Raw genomic sequence first — 20130 nt, 5'->3', positions numbered from 1 at the left:
TTTAGTTTGAGTATCTGACGATCCCGATATTTCCCGATCCGATTGCTTTTTTTTGCTCCCGATTCAATTCCAATCAATCCCGATAATTTTTCCCGATCATATACATTTTGGCAATGCATTATGAAAAAAAATGAATAAAACTCGGACGAATATATACATTCAACATACAGTACATAAGTACTGTATTTGTTTATTATGACAATAAATCCTCAAGATGGCATTTACATTATTAACATTCTTTCTGTGAGAGGGATCCACGGATAGAAAGACTTGTGACTTTGTATATTGTGACTAAATATTGCCATCTAGTGTATTTGTTGAGCTTTCAGTAAATGGTATTGTAGCCATGCCCAAATGCATTATGGGAAGTGGAACCATGATGGCGTAGTGCTACCAATTGATATATGTTCTCTGCATTGGGAAATAACATAAGGTGTTAAGAAAAAGATCAATTGCTACGTTGCTTCCCTACTTTGCATTCCATGATATTTCCAATCATAGGGAGAGGGATTGTAAGGCTTTAGCCAATTAAATAAAGGCTCCAAAGGCTGCCAAAATTTACTGTACTCATTTTACGCTGACTATTATCTCTCTTTGTAAAGGTAGGTAAAACGGCGCCATTACAGATTGAGCGCGACAATGCGTGAGTGCGTCGTGCAGCGCATGCATTAATTGCGTTAAATATTTTAACGTGATACATTTTTTTTTAAATTAATTACCGCCGTTATCGGGATAAATTTGATAACCCTACCTTAAGCCTAAACTAAAGACTCTGGATGAGTGTAACATAATATGTCTGTAACGTTAAATACAATTAGAAAACGATTTAATAAAAAAAAAATAATATATATATATATATATATATATATTAAAAAAAGGCATGGCCGATATTTATTTGCCGATTCCGATCATTTGAAAATGATGTGATCGGATCCGGGATTGGAATGCCGATCGATCGGGACATCTCTAGTTATAATAATAGTGAGATTAGAGACTGTGGTGAAATTACCGCATCACAGAAAACAGTGAAACTGGCAGAAGGTGCATTAGAAAAAGGATTTCATTATTATTTAAATACTTATTACTTTGCGTATTGTTGTTCTTTTGTTTAATCGTCTTGTATAATTTTTTTGAATACTGCTATCATCAAATCGCCTTATGGACTGCACGGGTCTGACAATAGACAGGTGAAATGTTATAAAGTTTCATACCGTTTTGGTGTAATGTACAGCAGTATATTGAAAACAATCGTTACTGCTTGGAAACAATTTTATGCTTCACTTCCTCTCACTTTTGAGGTCTGTGTTTCACAAAATGTGCAAAAGTCTACATTTGTGTCTCCACCAACAGCTTACTTTCCTTTGTTACTGTGAGTGATTTTCACCGTACCGTCAGCGTGCGCGACAAAGTTAATTGCGCGTATTTGCATGCGCGGCAGAGCGACGGCGGGCGGCCGACCCGTCGGAGCTGGCGGCGGGCCACCTCCCGCCGATTGGAGCTGTCAGCCGCGTTTATTAATGATGACAAATGGCCCCGCAGCCTCGCGGCCAATCAAAGGTCTCTCGGAGGGGCTCGCCGTAGACTAAATGATTTTCTTGGCCGGCGGTCCGACCGGCGACCCGGCCGCGCAGCTGGATGCCGCCTTTGTGACGCGCGAAAGTGATGAATTACCGGGCCTGCTGACAGGTGGAGCCGCGGGGGAGGTTGACAAAAACTGCAACGGGTTTGACCTTGACGAGGAATTAAAACACAAATTGAGAACTAATACCTTCTCATTAACTCATTGGTCGCCAAAGACAGCGCTAGACGTAGATTCAGTGGCGATTGGTCGAAGCAGGGACGTCCAGATCACTTATTTTTGCACCCGAGTCGGGGTCCGAGTCACCTGATTTTGAGAATCTGCCAATACAGACTGCCGATCCGATACCGGATTTTATATTTATTTATGGTGGAAAACACAGACAAGACTGAAAAAGCAGTTTCTGCTCTTGCACTCCTTTTTAAAAGAAACTGCTGTATTTTAAGCCAAAACAACAGTTGTGTTTGATAAAACAATATGTCTATATACTGCCATAGCAGATTCATGGCTCATCAAGCCCCCGAACTATTTTTAATTTGTCCGTGTTACCCTGGAAACCCCCGTTTACAGACGTCGCGCAACCGCTTTTGTTTCAACCCAGCCAGAAAACGAATGTGAGTAATAATATTTATTAATTAAAATGTCTGTCGTTTTTAGCCTAGAATCGTTAATTGCTGTCTAATATTTCGTTAAAAAAAAAAAAAACGAAATATATATTTCGTCTTGTTCTTGTCTCGTCTCATTATGTTTTAGTCTCCCAAGACATGTTTTTAGCTTGTTATCGTCTCGTCATCGTCCTGAATAAAATTGTTCGTAGCAATGATCATGTTTCAGTGAATTGACGCCGATCAATGTTCAATCGGGTCTGGCAACGATCGGCGTCACAGTTGTTGAATTCTTATAAACGATTAGTCAATGTCGCTACATTTGTTTCCTTGCAAATCAAGGTAAAAACCCCACAATTTGGGTCACTTGTATCTCAAGACCGCAACATACAGTGGGGCAAATAAGTATTTAGTCAACCACTAATTGTGCAAGTTCTCCCTCTTGAAAATATTAGAGAGGCCTGTAATTGTCAACATGGGTAAACCTCAACCATGAGAGACAGAATGTGGGGAAAAAAACAGAAAATCACAGTTTGATTTTTAAGAATTTATTTGCAAACCATGGTGTAAAATAAGTATTTGGTGAATACCAAAAGTTCATCTCAATACTTTGTTATGTACCCTTTGTTGGCAATAACGGAGGCCAAACACAAGCTTTTCACACACTGTTGCTGGTATTTTGGCCCATTCCTCCATGCAGATCTCCTCTAGAGCAGTGATGTTTTGGGGCTGTCGTTTAGCAACACGGACTTTCAACTCCCTCCACAGATTTTCTATGGGGTTGAGATCTGGAGACTGGCTAGGCCACTCCAGGACCTTGAAATGCTTCTTACGAAGCCACTCCTTTGTTGCCCTGGCTGTGTGTTTGGGATCATTGTCATGCTGAAATACCCAGCCACGTCTCATCTTCAATGCCCTTGCTGATGGAAGGAGATTTTCACTCAAAATCTCTCGATACATGGCGCCATTCATTCTTTCCTTTACACAGATCAGTCGTCCTGGTCTCTTAGCAGAAAAACAGCCCAAAGCATGATGTTTCCACCCCCATGCTTCACAGTGGGTATGGTGTTCTTCAGATGCAATTCAGTATTCTTTATCCTCCAAACACAAGGACCTGTGTTTCTACCAAAAAGTTATATTTGGGTTTCATCTGACCATAACACATTCTCCCAGTCCTCTTCTGGATCATCCAAATGCTCTCTAGCGAACCGCAGACTGGCCTGGACGTGTACTTGCTTCAGCAGGGCGACACGTCTGGCAGTGCAGGATTTGAGTCCCTGGCGGCGCATTATGTTACTGATAGTAGCCTTTGCTCCTGTGGTCCCAGCTCTCTGTAGGTCATTCACTAGGTCCCCCCATGTGGTTCTGGGATTTTTGCTCACTGTTCTTGTTATCATTTTGACGCCACGGGGTGAGATCTTGCATGGAGCCCCAGATCGAGGGAGATTATCAGTGGTCTTGTATGTCTTCCATTTTCTAATAATTGCTCACACATTTGATTTCTTTACACCAAGCGTTTTACCTATTGCAGATTCAGTCTTCCCAGCCTGGTGCAGGTCTACAATTTTGTCTCCGGTTGGACTTTGGAGTGTGACTGACTGAGATTGTGGACAGGTGTATTTTATACCGATAATGAGTTAAAACAGGTGCCATTAATACAGGTGAAGAGTGGAGCCTTATTAGACCTCGTTGGAAGAAGTTAGACCTCTTTGACAGCCAGAAATCTTGCTTGTTTATAGGTGACCAACTACGTAATAAATAATAATGCTTATACTATATACTAATAGTACTTAATAAATTCTTTAAAAATCAAACGATGTGATTTTCTGTTTTTTTTCCACATTCTGTCTCTCATGGTTGAGGTTTACCAATGTTGACAATTACAGGCCTTGACTAAATACTTATTTGCCCGACTTAAATATCTGCAGAAATGCGAGGGGTGTACTCACTTTTGTGATACACTGTATATTTTACCGATGTATATCGACAGTCACGAGGTAACGAGTGGAGCCTTGTTAGACCTTGTTAGAAGAAGTTAGACCTCTTTGACAGCCAGAAATCTTGCTTGTTTGTAGGTGAACAAATACTTATTTTCCACTCTAATTTGGAAATAAATTCTTTAAAAAGCAAACAATGTGATTTTCTGGTTTTTTTCCACATTCTGTCTCTCATGGTTGAGCTTTACCCATGTTGACAATTACAGGCCTCTCCAATCTTTTCAAGTAGGAGAACTTGCACAATTGGTGGTTGACTAAATACTTATTTGCCCAACTGTACATACTGTAAATTATTGAATTATGTAACCATTGTATTCAGTGGCTTTCATTGACAGCAATAGACAGCAATGGAGCTGAAACATGTTCACTAGCAATCGATATTTTGAAACTAATTTGTTTTTTTTCCCCCATGAAATTAGGTTAAAAAAACAAAACTCAAATCACCTCATTTAGATGAATACAAGCAGACTTTGGTGTCTTCGTTTACTCGCTAGCGTGCTAAATGAGGCTATTGATACATAGATTTGCATATGTTTCATCTACAAGCGCCCCCTTAACTAAAAAATCCATAACCGCGCGCCCCCAATTTGCCAGGCGGCACGGGGAAGCTTCTATTCCGGGCTCCTCGTTTGGTCAGCGCGCCCCATCGATCGGCTCAGCTCGCCAACAATTGTCGTCTTTTCAGACAGTAATCGAGGAAAACAACCCTCCCGCTTGTAGCCCTTTTGTGCTCCGTTTTAGAGGAAATTTTTCACCGCCTAGCAGATCGTTTAGATTGTTTGCAAAGATGAAAGAGAAGCAGTATACAAAGATGTTGCTGTCTGGCTTCAGGCTACTAAAAGTCACGTTAGTCAAGATCAGTACTGATCTGCTTTTTTTTTTTGCATCTGTGATATTAGCTTTGCATTTAATGCTAAAGCTACTATGTATAATATTTCCGTTTTTGTCCCACATTTTTTGTCCAAATCAGATGTTGATACATCCAAAAATTCAGAACTCTGAGGGGTACAAAAGCTCTCTACAGTTTTTGCTAAAAACGTACGGTTCAGCCAAAATCTGCCCAAAAAAAATACCCATTCATTTCTAATGGTCAAAATTTCCCATTCATTTCCAATAGCTCTGTTCGTCATTAATTTCAATGGTACAAAAACTTCCAGACTGTTCTTGATTTTCAACCCAAGTGACCCGATATCAACAGGAAGTGCTCACGAAATGCACCAAATCAACAGGAAGTGACACAATATGAACAGGAAGTGACCCTGAAATGCCCGCAAATCTACAGGATGTCACCCGATATGTACAGCAAGTCAAAGATGCCTTAAAATCATCAGGATGTGACCCGATTTACCAACCATCATAGCAAAGCTATCATCGCAATACCTCCAGAAATCACATTTTATAGCTAGATGGGAGCTTTGAAAGGCAAAGCCCATCTAATAAAATTCCTCAACTTTATTTCCGCATTTTAATCTCCAAACCGTTTGACCGACTGGCACCGTTCAAATATCAAAATGAATGGGCCCTAAAAATTTACCGTTTGCCCGTAAACGTGGGTTTAAAAAAAAAAATTCTAAACGAAAAATGTTGCAGTTTTTGACCAAATCACATAATTTACACATAAATTCCAGGACGGTAAGGGGCATAAAAATAGTACACAGAATTTGCCAAAAACTTAAGGTTCCTCCAAAATTTGCCCATTCATTTCTAATGGAATGCCATCGACAGCCATGCATGTCCAAATTTCCCATTCATTTTCAATGGTGGGAAAACATAGGTTCTCGTGATTTTTGACCACTTACCATGTGAGTCAACTGCCGCCATGCACGTCCATGCCGTTGACACCAATGTACGTCCAAGCCATTTACCATAATGGAAGTCAAAATTTCAACAGGAAATGACCTGATATCAACAGGATGCGTCCCCGAAATTTCCCCAAATCAATATCACCAGGACGCGTCCCTGAAATGTCCCCAAATCAAACGGAGTTTGACCAGATATCTACAGGAAGTGTCCCCGAAATGTCCCGTAATCAACAGGAAATGACTCCAAAATCAACTAGGTGGTTCCTAGATCTGTTTCTACCACAGCAAATTTCTTCAAAAATTGCAGTTTCCAGCAAATTTCTCCAGAAATTGAAGTTTCTAGTTATGAATGTGATTTCAAGGAAAAACACAAAAACATTAATACTGTACATTCGATTTTTGTGTTCCTGCATTCCACAAACTCTGTAAATGACTGACAATGGAAAAAAATTGTACGTACGCCCTAGGGGCGGGCTCAAAACGTCACTCACTTCATTCTTTTTTATTATGATTAAGCTAGTCCTTACTAATTTGTTGTACCGATACCATTTTTTTGAGTCCCGATATCGATTCCGCTATGTGGTATCGGCTGATGCTGCTACTGTACCGATACTACGTTACGCAGGATCCCCTGGGCCCATTTTTTTTTTTTTTTTCCAGGACTGATTTTTATTTGTCTGGAAAAATCTTTATTTGCACAATTGTTAGATGTAACGTTTGGTCGACATTTTTTAAAGTTTTGTCTTCGTCTTAGATTGGCTGGTTTCATGGATTCAGGATTTTCTTGTAGAGCATTTTTCTATTTGTAAAAGGTTAATGAAACTCATCAAAAGTCCCCTTCTCCCTACTAAACCCACTTAGCAAAATGTGAGTCAGCTTCCCAGTTTTTGTTTGGCTTTCCACTCCTTCTTCTCGAAACCTCCTCGGCCCCCTCTGGCCTCCCCTTGACTTCTGGGCTCAGGGTCCCTGAACCGACCGCATTTCTTGCAGAGGGTGCCGAACCACGGAGCGGATCAGCCACATTGTCGCCGACGAGGGGGGGCGGCCGGGCCCGGGGCCCTAAGCTGGGCCGGGGTGGGGCCTTCTCAACAGACCTGCAGGACCCCAGTAGAAACAGGAGGGCCCACCCCAATTGGGCCATATTGGGTAACTGTGTGTGTGCATGCATGCGTTTGTATTTCAACTAAGTTAAAATCAAAGCAACACTAGGTTTTCAACTAACTTTTCAACCTTTATAAAATATGTATAATGCTATATATGTAATGCTGGTGCGTACTCCTCCAAAAGTTTTTATCTTTAGGATATGTCTAATAGATGTTCATCAATGTGCACTATCCCTATAGAATAGAATAGAATAGAATAGAATAGAATAGAATAGAATAGAATAGAATAGAATAGCCCTTTATTGTCATTATACAGTTGTACAATGAAATTGTGGAGCATCTCCCTTTATAGTGCAGGACAAGTAAAAATCTCAAAAGTGACTTGCAAGTATGAAAATATAAAATCTAAATAAATATAAAATGTTTATGAGGTAGTCCTATGTTCAGGCAGTGCAAATAATCGAAGTGAAGTAGCAGCAGTTGACAGTGAAGGCATTGAATATTGCACGTTAATATTGAACATAAATAAGTATTGCACATAGAATATATGTGCATAGAAGTGAAGTTGCAGCAGTTTGACAGCGAAGGCACTGAATATTGCACGTAGTAAGTATTGCACATATTGCATGTAATGAATATTGGACATTGGGTGATGTGGTGTTACATGTGGGAGTTCAGGGTGGAGATGGCTTTAGCTAAGAAAATGTTTCTCTGTCTGTTAGTTCTTGCTTTTACCTATAGCAGGGGTCACCAAACCGGTCCTCGAGGACCGCTGTGGGCCCTGGTTTTTGTTCATACCGATCGAGCACAGACCTTTTAACCAATGTGGTTTGTACTAAAACAAGCAGCACCTGACTGCAATCAACTGATTACACTTATAAAACACCAGAATGGTGAAAAGGTGTGGTCTTAGTTTGGAGACCACTGACCTATAGCGTCTCCCAGAGGGAAGCCGTTCAAACAACTGGAAACCAGGATGTGAGCTCTCCTTGAGGATATTTAGAGCTCTGATGAGGCACCCTGAGGAGTAGATGTCCATCAGGGAGGGGAGAGGACAGCCAATGATCCTCTGCACTGCCTTGACTGTCCTTTGAAGCCTCTCCCTGTCTGCAACAGTGCAGCTCCCGTACCAGGTGGAAATGCAGTATGTTAGCAGGCTCTCAATGGATGAGTGGTAGAAGGTCAGCAGCACCTTCCTATCCAGCTTGTTCTTCCTGAGGACTCACAGGAAGTGCAGATGCATCTGAGCCTTCTTTATGATAGCTGTTATGTTTGTTGTCCATGAGAGGTCATCTGAGATGTACAGGGGCGGCGGATCGGAACTGTTCCTTCTGAAGTCCATGATGACCTCATTGGTTTTGGTGGTGTTCAGGGTCAGGTTATTGTCTGAGCACCAGGCTGATAGTTTTTGGACTTCCTGTCTGTAGTCTGCCTCATCTCCGTGTGAAATCAGTCCAACCACTGTGGTGTCATCAGCAAACTTGACGATGGTGTTGCTCCTGTGGATTGGACTGCAGTCGTAGGTTTAGAGGCAGTACAAGAGGGGGCTCAGCACACAGACCTGTGGTGAGCCGGTGCTCAGTGTGCGGGCGGAAGAATGGTGGGGCCAAGTCTCACAGTCTGGGGTCTGTTCGACAAGAAGTCTTTAGTCCAGGAGCATGTGAGGAGGGGAGGCCCAGGATGTCCAGCTGTGTAATGAAAATGTCCGGGTTGATGGTGTTAAACGCAGAACTACAATCCACAAGAAGCATCCTAGCATAGCTCTGCTGCTGTTCCAGGTGACTCAGCACAGCGTGCAGATCTGTGGTGATGGCTTCGTCTGGGGATCTGTTCGCCCGGTATGCGAACTGGTGAGGGTCGAGTGTGGGTGGGGGAGACTATCAGTGATGTGCCGGAGTACCAGCCGTCCAAAGCACTTCATAATTATTGGGCTGAGGGCAACAGGGCGGTAGTCATTTGGGCCGGATACTGGTGTCTTTTTAGGAACGGGGATGATGATAGCGGATTTCAGGCAGGTTGGGATAACTGCTTGGGACAGGGAGAGGTTGAACATCCTGCAGAAGATGTGGGACATCTGTTCAGCACATGCTCTTAGTACTTTCCCTGGTACTCCCTCCGGCCCAACCTTCCTGGGGTTCACTGACTGTAGGACATGCCTCACATGAGGCTCCTCTATGGTGAATCGGAGGGTGCTGGGTCCTGAGAGGGGTGGAGTGGGTGAGTGTCGCTGTGGTGATTCAAACCAGGCAAAGAAGCAGTTCAGCTCCTCCTTCAGCGACTTGCCCAGGTTTCCTGGTGTAATGTCCAAGCCCCTGAAGTTGGTGATGTCCTGCAGGCCCCTCCACACCTGTTGCTGTTGACGTGGGACTCTATTTTCCTCCTGTTGTCAACTTTAGCCTTTTTGATTCCCTTATTCAAGTCAGCGCGAGCTGACTTGAATAAGGGAATAAGGGTGATGCTGTAGAGAGCACGGTCTCCTGACCTGAAGGCAGATTCGCGGGCTTTGAGGAGGGAGCGGACCTGGATGGTCATCCTAGCCTGGAACTCCAGACTCACCGCTGTTCCAGCTATAGAGTCTGCGACCCAGCTCCTTATTGGCCTCTCGAGCCTGAACGAAATCGTCCGTGCAATCAGATTTGTTTATTTGCGTGACGTGTTCTTAACGAGCAACGTCAATCTTGCGCGTCGGAAGTTGTCTCCACAACAACACAGATAGCGGACGGGAGAGCCGAGAATATGTTCCTATCCGCGCTAAATTCAGTTTTAAATGACCAAAAACACATTGAGTCGCTAAAACCAACAGTCTGTCTCGCGCTAGCCATGTTGAATAAAGTTCTCCGTTCTGCGCTCTCCTCGTATGTTTACGTCCTTGCGCTAGAGTTTCTTGTCCCTTTACCAACGTCACGTCCGCCAATCGCTGATTGGTCTGTTTGCTGTGGCTTTCTCCGCCGTGGGCATTTGATCCGTGGAACAGTTGCCAGACTCTTATAGCTGGAACAGCGGTGAGTCTAAAGTTCCAGGCTATGGTCATCAGTGTTGTCAGTAACGCGTTAGTTAGTAACGCATTAGTAACGAGTAATCTAACGCGTTCATTTTTCTACACCAGTAATCTGATTAAAGTTAGTTTCCTTAGTGTCTCTGCATTACTATTTTTTCATTGCCTCATAACGTATGTAGAATGAAGAATATTGTAGTCATGTATGAAGAGCATTTTGAATAGAAAATGTTAAAATAAAAGGTTTCCGGTACGTGTTTCCATGACAACCTCTTAGCTATTTTCTGTTTTGGTCTCGCGTCACATGTGTTGTGGGACTGAAGGCGTGGGCCAAGCGGGTGGACATTCGAGCCGAGTGTTGAGACGTTGCGAGGGAATGTTGATCTGTGGATATCCATAAATGAAGGTGAGGATTTTTCCTTCATTCTGGAGGGTATCAGCAAAAGGTTGGACCCCCTACATGCGCGGCCGTTTCGTAGCTTTGCTGTAGCAACGACGGGCAGTCATCGCTCCAAGTTGGCAAGCTTTGTTTACATCATATGCGTGTTGCACATTTATGCCGTGAGGTGATGTGTTCGTTTAGCATCTGTGGGATGTATTGTAAGTCCGATTGAGTGTAAAGTGCTTAGTTGCCACCACGTTTTGTGGCCAAATTGACCGCGTGTGTGTTGAAAGGAGTACTTCCTGGTTGTGCACGCGCATCCGCGCCCGCCACCACCTTTGCAATTTTGTCCTGTCAGTTTGCATTGTTTTACATTGGCACTGATATGCTTTTAACCGTAACCTGAAATTCAGAGGTTTTGACATTAGGCTTAATCTTAGAGTTAGCGGGGTTTAATTGGTCGGTGGAGTTGATTTCAACAAATTCCAAGCAGTTTGTCAGATATTTGTTAGTTTCAGGGCTCCGGAGTGGCTAAGCTAGTGCGAAATTCTGATATTCCCCTTTAAATTCAATCATCGGAAAGTCAATTACATGTGATGAAGTTTTTCTGTTGTCATTTTTATGTTGAGGCAGCAAAGGGAGAAAAATGGGTAAAAAGTAACTGATAGATTAGTTTTAGGGTTGTTCCGATCATGTTTTTTGCTCCCGATCCGATCCCGATCTCGTTTTAGTTTGAGTATCTGCCGATCCCGATATTTCCCGATCCGATTGCTTTACATTTTGGCAATGCATTAAGAAAAAAATGAATAAAACTCGGACGAATATATACATTCAACATACAGTACATAAGTACTGTATTTGTTTATTATGACAATAAATCCTCAATATGGCATTTACAGTATTAACATTCTTTCTGTGAGAGGGATCCACGGATAGAAAGACTTGTATTTCCTAAAGGATAAATGTGACTTTGTATATTGTGACTAAATATTGCCATCTAGTGTATTTGTTGAGCTTTCAGTAAATTATACTGTAGCCATGCCCAAATGCATGATGGGAAGTGGAACCATGACTGTTCGTAGTGCTACCAATTGATATATCTTCTCCGCATTGGGAAATAAATTAAGGTGTTAAGAAAAATATCATTTGCTACCTTGCTTCCCCACATTGCTTCTCATGATATTTCTAATTGTAGGGAGAGGGATTGTAAGGCTTTAGCCAATCAAAAAAAGGCTCCAAAGGCTGCCAAAATTCACTCTACTCATTTTACACTGCCTTTTATCTCTCTATATAGGTAAAACGGCGCCATTACAGATTGAGCGCGACAATGCGTGGGTGGGTCGTGCAGCGCATGCATTAATTGCGTTAAATATTTTAACGTGATACATTTTTTAAAAAATTAATTACCGCCGTTATCGGGATAAATTTGATAACCCTACCTTAAGCCAAACTAAAGACTCTGGATGAGTGTAACATATTATGTTTGTAACGTTAAATACAATTAGAAAACGATTTAATTAAAAAAAAAAAATATATATATATATATATATATATATATATATATATATATATATATTAGAAAAAAGCATGGCCGATATTTTTTTGCCGAATCTGATACTTTGAAAATGACGTGATCGTATCCCGATCGATCGGGACATCTCTAATTAACTAAAGTAACTAGATTACTTTTTCGAGGTGTAATCAGTAATCAGTAATTAAATGACTTTTTCAAGTAATCTGTGACAACACTGATGGTCATCCAGGGTTTCTGGTTTGGGAAGACCTTGAAGGTTTTTTCCACAGCCACAGTTCCTATACAGGACTTAATGTAGGAACTGTGGCTATAAATAAGCTACTATTCGCTCCCTTAACCGATACTGCAAAAGACTGATTCGATGTCTACAAATAAGCTCACTCCTGCAACATATTTAATTGTGGGGGTTGCGGTCTTTTGTTAAAACAAGCATCATATTGATTGATAGAAAGAGGCTTAGGTCAGAGCTAATTAACGATCTGTGCTCCCGTCATCCGAGTCATCGGCAGCGGACGTCAGAGCCGTCCCCGCAGCAGATGCGCTCCAGCCCAGGAGAAAAGATGGATGGACCGAAGGGACGTGACAAATTTCTGACATTCCCGCTGTGGCGTTGGGCCATTTCCATTTTAAAGGGCAGGGCTTTTTAAGCTCCTCGCAAGCAGGCCTAAGACCTGATGGAGATGCTATCGTCTTAATCGAGTTTGCAGGGCTGACGGTGGACAGTGGGAAAATCGGTTTTAACTAAGGACGGAATTTTTGGGAGTGCAACTTGTGTAAAAGTACATCCAACAAACTGTAACACACGATTCTATAACCCTAACTTCACCCTTTGAGAAAAGAATACCGATCAAATGCTCAATCATGTCAATTTCTGAATCGGATTTTTCAGCATTGGATGAAAAACAGATCTGAATTGCAGGTCACTTGGCTTTTCTGCACTCCCAACTTTTAATCACTTTTTACCGTACATGGCGTGATTGACGCGATAAATGCCTTTCACCGCCCGACTGTTGGCAGCGCTCGCGTCTCCTCCGGGACGGCGGCATCCAGATTAATTAAAAAGGAATCCCCGCGTCCTCCGACAGGAATAAGGAAGCGGCCGACGGCTTAGCGCTAAACCCCGCCTTTCCCCTAAAATCATCATCAAAAAGCCATCCTGGCAGTAATTGATGATTGCAGCACGCCCCGAAGAGGATTTTCAATAAATGAAATGGATTGGCCGCGTTTGCTTTTCACGCCGCGCGGTGTGATTGTCACTTTTCCCTGGCTTACGCCCGCAAGAAGTGTCCACTGTTTAATATCGGCTCGTGTTTTTATTGGGGTTTTATAGCCTTTTTGTGTGCCGGAGGAAGCAGGTTAGCGTACAGGAAGAAAAAAAATATACAAACAGGATTTATGAGAGTAGATGTGAGAATTTGATGCAATTTTTCTTCATTGATTGCCAGAGTTCTTTCATTGAGACGAGAAAAGCTAAATCTAAAGCTAATTTTCTTTTTATATTTGTGTATCATGCAATGCCCTAGTATGTGTGCTTAGAAGTTGAATTACCGTAAGTTTTGTACTATAAGTCGTAGAGGCGTGCAAAATTTCCGATTCTTAGATTATTCGCGATTCGGCTGTGGAAGATTCGAGAACGATTCACAAACATCCAAATTCCGATTATTGAATTGTACCAGGTAAAGCGGAAATAAAACACAGTGAGCGCGGTCTTCGGGACGCAATGAGGAACGGACCGAGAGTAAATATCATGAGCAGCTAAGGCCGCTAGGTAAAAAAAAAAAAAACAATAATACCTGACTGCGGTTGTTAGGCGCTACAAACAGCGTCCAGTTGCTAGTTGCTACAAACATACGGCAACATACAGCTATGGTAGATGTCACATATATCTAGACTAGATGTGAAATGACAGACTTTCGCGCGCTAGTAAACAGGCGCCATCTTAAAGCAGTAGACTTCTCTAGAAGGCACTGTTGAAGAGAACCTAATTACTTTTTATCTAAAATACCCCTAAATCTGCAAAATCTTGACTTGAATCTATCTTTAAATGATGAAACAGTTTTAAAACTTTCACATGTCGAAAGTAGACAGAAGGGAACTAATGCAAAAACGACAGCAATTTGAACAACTTTAACGGTTGATTCACAACATTAAATTAATTGAATGTAGTTTAAAGCTGCTGATACAGAATGGGGACTTGAGTATTTTATTTACTGTTTTTAACCGGTAACTTAATACTAAAATAGTAGTTTGGTTTATTTAGCCTGAGAGGATTTTTGAACAATTTTGGAACAAATTTACAAAACATAAAAAAAAAAAAAAAAAAAGAAAATGGGGGGAGGGGGGCGTCAATAATCGATTTATAATTGAATCGGAGTCTCTGAATCGTAATCGTAATCGAATCGATAGGTGCCCAAAGATTCCCACCTCTAATAAGTCGATTATAACACCTTATTTGACAGGGGCATATTAAGACTGTCATAATCATGACATGACACTGTCATGGGCATTAATGAATGCTTATGACTGATTATCTTATTAACTCCATTTATGCCCAGCTCGGATCTTTTACATCCACTCAAAAGTGAGAAAATTTGCCGGGTGACAATAAATGACATCCGCCGGAAGCATTCATTAATGCTCATGGAAGTGTCATGTCATAATTATGATGGTCTTATGACATTATGATGGCGCCACCGTCAAATAAAGTCTTACCAAATACCATAACTAGCAATTAATGAAAAAAACTGGAGCAGTACCTGGAGAAATAATTTGCACAGAACATGAATTAGAACCCGAGCACCAAGTGTGCGAGAGCCCTATTATAATGCAAAGGATTATGATTCTTTCAATTTGGAGGTCTTTGCTTAAATTTCGATAATTTTGCACTGTTGCGAAAATGTAACAAAATGGCTCAGTGGCGCCCCCTGTAAGTTTTCAAAAAGGCCTCTCCTATTAGGTTTTTTCAACGTAGAGTGATGAAATTTGGGGAGTCTATACGTTGTGCAAAACTGCTCCAAAAAGTCTCATTCACCCATATTCCAAACCCAACAGGTAAATGGGTATTTTGGATTGAATGTGAATTTTTTATCGATTTACTGGGTGCACATTTGCGACCTTGGCACCTGGGGAGTTAGTTGGATCCCACTCAAAATTCGTGAGACTGTTCATGAGACATATGAGATCCTAAGTTATCAAAATAGTGAGTTTTCATTCACGGGCCTGACCTGAGCGGGGTGCCAAAGTCAGCCATTTTTTTGGCAACACGCAAAATTCAGTAAATGACTAATAACTTCCTGATACAAGGTGCGGTCTTTTTCATATCTGGCATGTGTGTGCGGTATCCCAGTCTCAACACGACTGCATTGAAATATTACCCATTAGGCCTGGTGCCCCCTGTTGGGAAAAGGAAACGCCCTTTTTTTTTTTACTAGAAAGACTCCTCCTCCAAGGGAAAAAAAATCAATTGACCTCAAACCTGCATTAGGGGAGCCTTATGACATGTGTTCAGGTGCCCGGTGAAATTTATTCAGGTTTTGTTGAAGCAGAGGGGTCCAAACAGGTAAGTGAAAATGACCTTCGCCATTTTGTCTTGCCACAAATTTTGAATAGTCATAACTTGGCAGATATACAACATATATGTGCCAAACTTTCCATGCTTGGTAAGAGTTGTACACTGAAGGGTCTTGTCGGACTCATTTGCATCAACTCTGCAGCGCCAACTAGTGGCAACAAAAAGTCACTTGTTTTATATATGTACATGTCCAGTTCTTTTCAGTTTGGTCATTGTAGTAACAGGACCTTTTGTAATACTACATTTTAAGGCCCATGTCCACATGTCTCTGTCTGTTGCCGTGATCACCATTTGTTCACCAGTGAAAGAAGGTAGATTTTTATGGCACATAGTCAGCTTATAGAGCCACAGAATTTGGCACACTTGGTCAAAATGGCCCACTTAGAAGATTAATTTTGATTTTGAATTAGCACGTGGCTGCACAGCTTAGTAGTGCCTCCTTTTTTGTAGGACCCTCTTCAATAGGGGTTTTTCCTCCTAGGTGTGTGAATGTATTTCTAATCCCCCAAAAAAGAGGTCGGTTTTCAGTTAGGTTCTCATGACAAGATGAGGGCAAGAGTTGCAGCAAACTTCGAGAGCCCGTTCAGTCCTGCTTGCAGGCGTAGTTTTTAATTGTTATTTACATCTGTATGGCTGCAATGCATGTTAGGAGGCATGTTGGACGACAATAGTGTTTAAAGCAGGTGGCAGCAGAGGTTGTCTGTCTCCCTGGCTTTGCAGCGAATTGGTTCAAAGCTTCATGGTGGTTCATTTGGTGTTATGACAGTCTTATGATGCTGCTGTCAAATAAAGTCTTTCCGGTGATCTTTTGGTGTAAATATCCCATAATACAGTGAGTACAGCTGCACCTTATATTCCAGTGAGGCTTATCTATGAACAAATGCCCATTTTCGTGTTCAGTTGGTGGGTGGCGGCTTATAGTCAGATGTGCCTTATAGTCCGAAAATTACGGTATCTGAATAGTTTTTTTTTTTTTTTGGGGGGGGGGGGGGGGGGGTGATAGTAGGGTTGTCCCTTGAAAAACAGGATTGTGCCGTGTTCAGAAAAAAAAGTACACTTTGTCCCTTATTGAGCTTTCAAGGGACACGTATTATCATAAAACTCAAAAATAGTGTCTCATTTGTAGTACCAATGAATACTGGTATGGTTCTTTACAATTCGGCGGGGTGTTGTCCACTCCGTGTAGGGGCCCTGTGCTCGCCCAGGCCTAGTGGGCCTTCTTAACTCATTCACTCCCAGGCATTTTCACCAGTGCAACCCCCTTCGCTGCCGGCCGTTTTACTGGATTTTGACTGATTTTGAAAGGCCCACAGAATATTCTGATCTATTGATATATAAACATGGAACCCACCAATAGAAAGATTAGACTCTCTTCTTTCAGCAGGAAAAAAAAGTTGAAAAGTAGAAATCAGCATTCGAAAATAGCTTAGTTTGAGCAATTTTCCAATTTCTGATGAAAAAATTGAGAAATTGAGCTTTTTGTGAAAGCATACATTTCAAACATAACTTTGACTTTGACACAGCTATTTTTTGCTTTAGTTACATCACAAACATCTGAATAATGTTTTCCTTTTACAAAATTACATAAACAACGAGACAAATAGAGCTTTTGATAGCAAAGTAACAATTTATTTACACATAACTAACTGAGAGATGACACTGTTGTTGCGGCGACAGCCATGTAACTTTTCCTTCATCGCCGCCTGTCTCATAAAGATGGATTTTTTTTAGTCTCTACGGGGTCTGCTCAGGGAGCATCACGGACTCAACGACATCGTCCGCTGCACTGGTGGTCCTGGTCGTCCAGCGCCTGGCATCCCGGGCGTCCTCTCGGTTGTCCTGCTCGGTCGTCTGCCGCCTGGCATCCTTCCGCCAGCTGCCTGGCCGTTGAATCAGGTTGCGGGTCTTACCAAATGCTCTACTGCCCTCCAGTGTCCAGTTTTATTGCTTTAAAATGGATTTTCAGCTTTGTGCTTTGGAGCTCAGTTGAATCAGAACCCAGAGATGTCTCTTATGAAAACCAAAAAACGTAAAAGACGTATAAATACGTTTTTGGGACATTGAAACAATTAAAAATAGAACGTATTTATACGTTTTTGGGAGCAAATTAGTTAATGGTAAGCATGACCTTTTTATGTTTTTCACCACCCGCACTAACCTTCTTGAGACCCGTGTCGATTTCTCTCAAAAAAATCCGCCCTACGTCTGTATTGCGGGAAAACAAATTGCGACACTGTCATAAATCGTCATATTTCGAGCATGTGGTCATATGCCGAGACCAATGATGAGTCAAACTTTACGTTAGCTGTCGAAAGGATCGTATGAGGACGCACCACTGTATGAAAAAAAAAATAATAATAATAATGAATGTATTTGTATGTATGTATTTGCCACTCCCAGTCAAAAGGGATTGGACGTCTCACTCCTCCAATGGCAGTAAATGAGTTAACACTCAAACAAAGGAAGCACATCCACAATCTAACGTCTTTAAACCATTTAAAGTATTTTTATTTTACATTTTTTACAAACTTTGGAAGTTATTATTTGTATGATTAGAGGCGTAGGTGAAAAAGCTTCCCAAAGACGACAAGCCATTCTGTTTCAAGCGCTGCCAGGCGGCGTGGCCGACTTCCATCCGCACGCCAACAACACCCGAGTGCATTCATTAAAACAACGCCTTCTTTCATCCAGCTTTTCTCATCTTGCTTATTTCCGCATGCTTCCCTTGCATTATCATATGTGCACTTGACACGTTATTCTGCAGCAAATTGCTTCTTTTTGTTGTTACAATTATTAGTCTGCCCTTTTTTTTTTTTTTTTGCCAATCTAAAACCTCTTAAGTTTTGGAAAAGAATTTTTAATTGTTCAGTACTGATTCACCCTAACCCTAAATCAACCTTTTATCAAATGATACTGAAACTACTCAAACTACCCAATGTTGAAATTCACCTCCCCAGACAAGCCGCACGGAAACAGCGACAGCTGAACAAAGTGCCACTCTGCCGATGCTGCCTCCGCGCGCGCCAACCGGGAAGGCGGAACTTCGCGCGTTCTCTTCTTATTTTAACCCTTTCTACTGACTCCATGTTTCAAAAGTTTGAAGAAGACTCCCCGAAACCAGGTTGACAATTTATTCGTCGACAACGGTCAAAAACAAGGCAAAAACAGACTACGGAGGGACAATTCTGGATCCAAAACAAGGCTACATAGCAAATGTTTCCGAGCAACAAAATCTGTCTTATCTCGGTGTCCAGTGTTTTTTAAGTCTGTGGGCCGGCTGAAGGTGTGTCCAGGCATTGCTTTGGGATCATGGCCGGTTTCGGGCTGTTTAGGTTCGTGCGTGGATGGGATGTGGTTGCCACAGCGACCCCTGGTCTTGACGTCACAAGCGCCTGTTATCAACTTTGTTATCCGAGCTGGCACTACTTGTTTTAGGACAAAGCGCGCTGGTCTTTTTCCTTGTTCGTTTGTCGGGAGGACTGATTGCCAGAGTTGGTGCGTCAGTCTTGCTCGCAGCGCACATTTTTGGGCTTCTGTGATAAGATGGCGTTGTGTATCTATTCTGTTTCTTTAAACTATGGTGTGCTATTTATTTTACATTAGGTGTGTTAGAGTAGTGCAGTCCTACAGTGAATATGAGAAATGATACTATTCCCTGATTGATTATATTACGTGTGTTCGAGTAATGCAGTTAGACGGTGCCTACGAGAAACGTTACCATTTTTCCTTTTCCCCCTCATGAGCGCCGATAAGGTGATTCACTTTACTGTGTCAAGGGAACTGAGTGAAGTCTGCCTAAACTATAGTTAGATGAATGTGTTAGACTAATGCAAACAATAATATGGTGTGTGCGAGAACAGTACCTTTTCCCTTCACCAACTACAGGTAGTCCCCAGATTACGATGTACTCGATTTTCGTGATTTTTTGAGTTTACGACGCCGGAGTCTTATCTGCCATGTTGTCTCCAGTTGTTTGTTTTTGTTTTGTACCTTATTGTACCTTACAGTATCTTATTTTTAACTTTGCTTACTAATATATCGTGTTCTGTCCTCATTAAACGCGAAGTTGTTCAGCTTGACAGACAGCAAACAAGGCAATTGCGGTTTTTGAAGCTTTTGACTTCCTTCACTTTTGACAATTTGTAAAGCTGCAACACACGTACGAACGCTTATATTCAAAACGACACAAGTTATAACAATGAACAAACAATTTTGTTTTTTTGTTGTTGTTGTTTTTGCCAAAAAAGGAAATCTAGCAACCGTTTTTTTCCATGTGAAGTTATTACTTTGCATTACCCAAATACATGTATACGCAAGTACACATACAGTGCTGGGTAAAAGTATCGGCAACCCTGCAATTCTGTCAGATAATGCTCAATTTCTCCCAGACAATGGTTGCAATTTAAATGTGAATATTTTCATTTATTTTGCTTGCAATGAAAAAACAGATAAGAGAACGAAAAAGGTTTTTAAATCAAATATGATTTTACACAAAACTCCAAAAATGGGCCGAACAAATGTATTGGCACCCTCAGCCTAATACTTGGTAGCACAACCTTTAG

The 20130-nt window shown here is 41.7% G+C and overlaps 1 protein-coding gene across 3 annotated transcripts in view; it reads left to right on the top strand.

Annotated features, from left to right (window-relative positions):
• gfra1a (gdnf family receptor alpha 1a) overlaps nucleotides 1-20130 on the top strand; it is a 180986-nt gene that overhangs the window by 62383 nt on the left and 98473 nt on the right. For 2 of the 3 annotated variants that reach the window (XM_057847829.1, XM_057847828.1), the window contains exon 4: nucleotides 6974-7129. The exons of the other annotated variant lie outside the window; for it this stretch is intronic. In XM_057847829.1, coding sequence (XP_057703812.1) covers nucleotides 6974-7129 — 156 coding nt within the window. The remainder of the gene's footprint in view (nucleotides 1-6973; nucleotides 7130-20130) is intronic. 3 annotated transcript variants of the gene reach the window in all.

The sequence above is a fragment of the Corythoichthys intestinalis genome, chromosome 10, assembly GCF_030265065.1.
Source record: "Corythoichthys intestinalis isolate RoL2023-P3 chromosome 10, ASM3026506v1, whole genome shotgun sequence".
Classification (NCBI taxonomy): Eukaryota; Metazoa; Chordata; class Actinopteri; order Syngnathiformes; family Syngnathidae; genus Corythoichthys; species Corythoichthys intestinalis.
The sequence above is the reverse complement of the archived record's forward strand: the minus strand, read 5'-3'. Positions and strand labels throughout refer to the sequence as shown.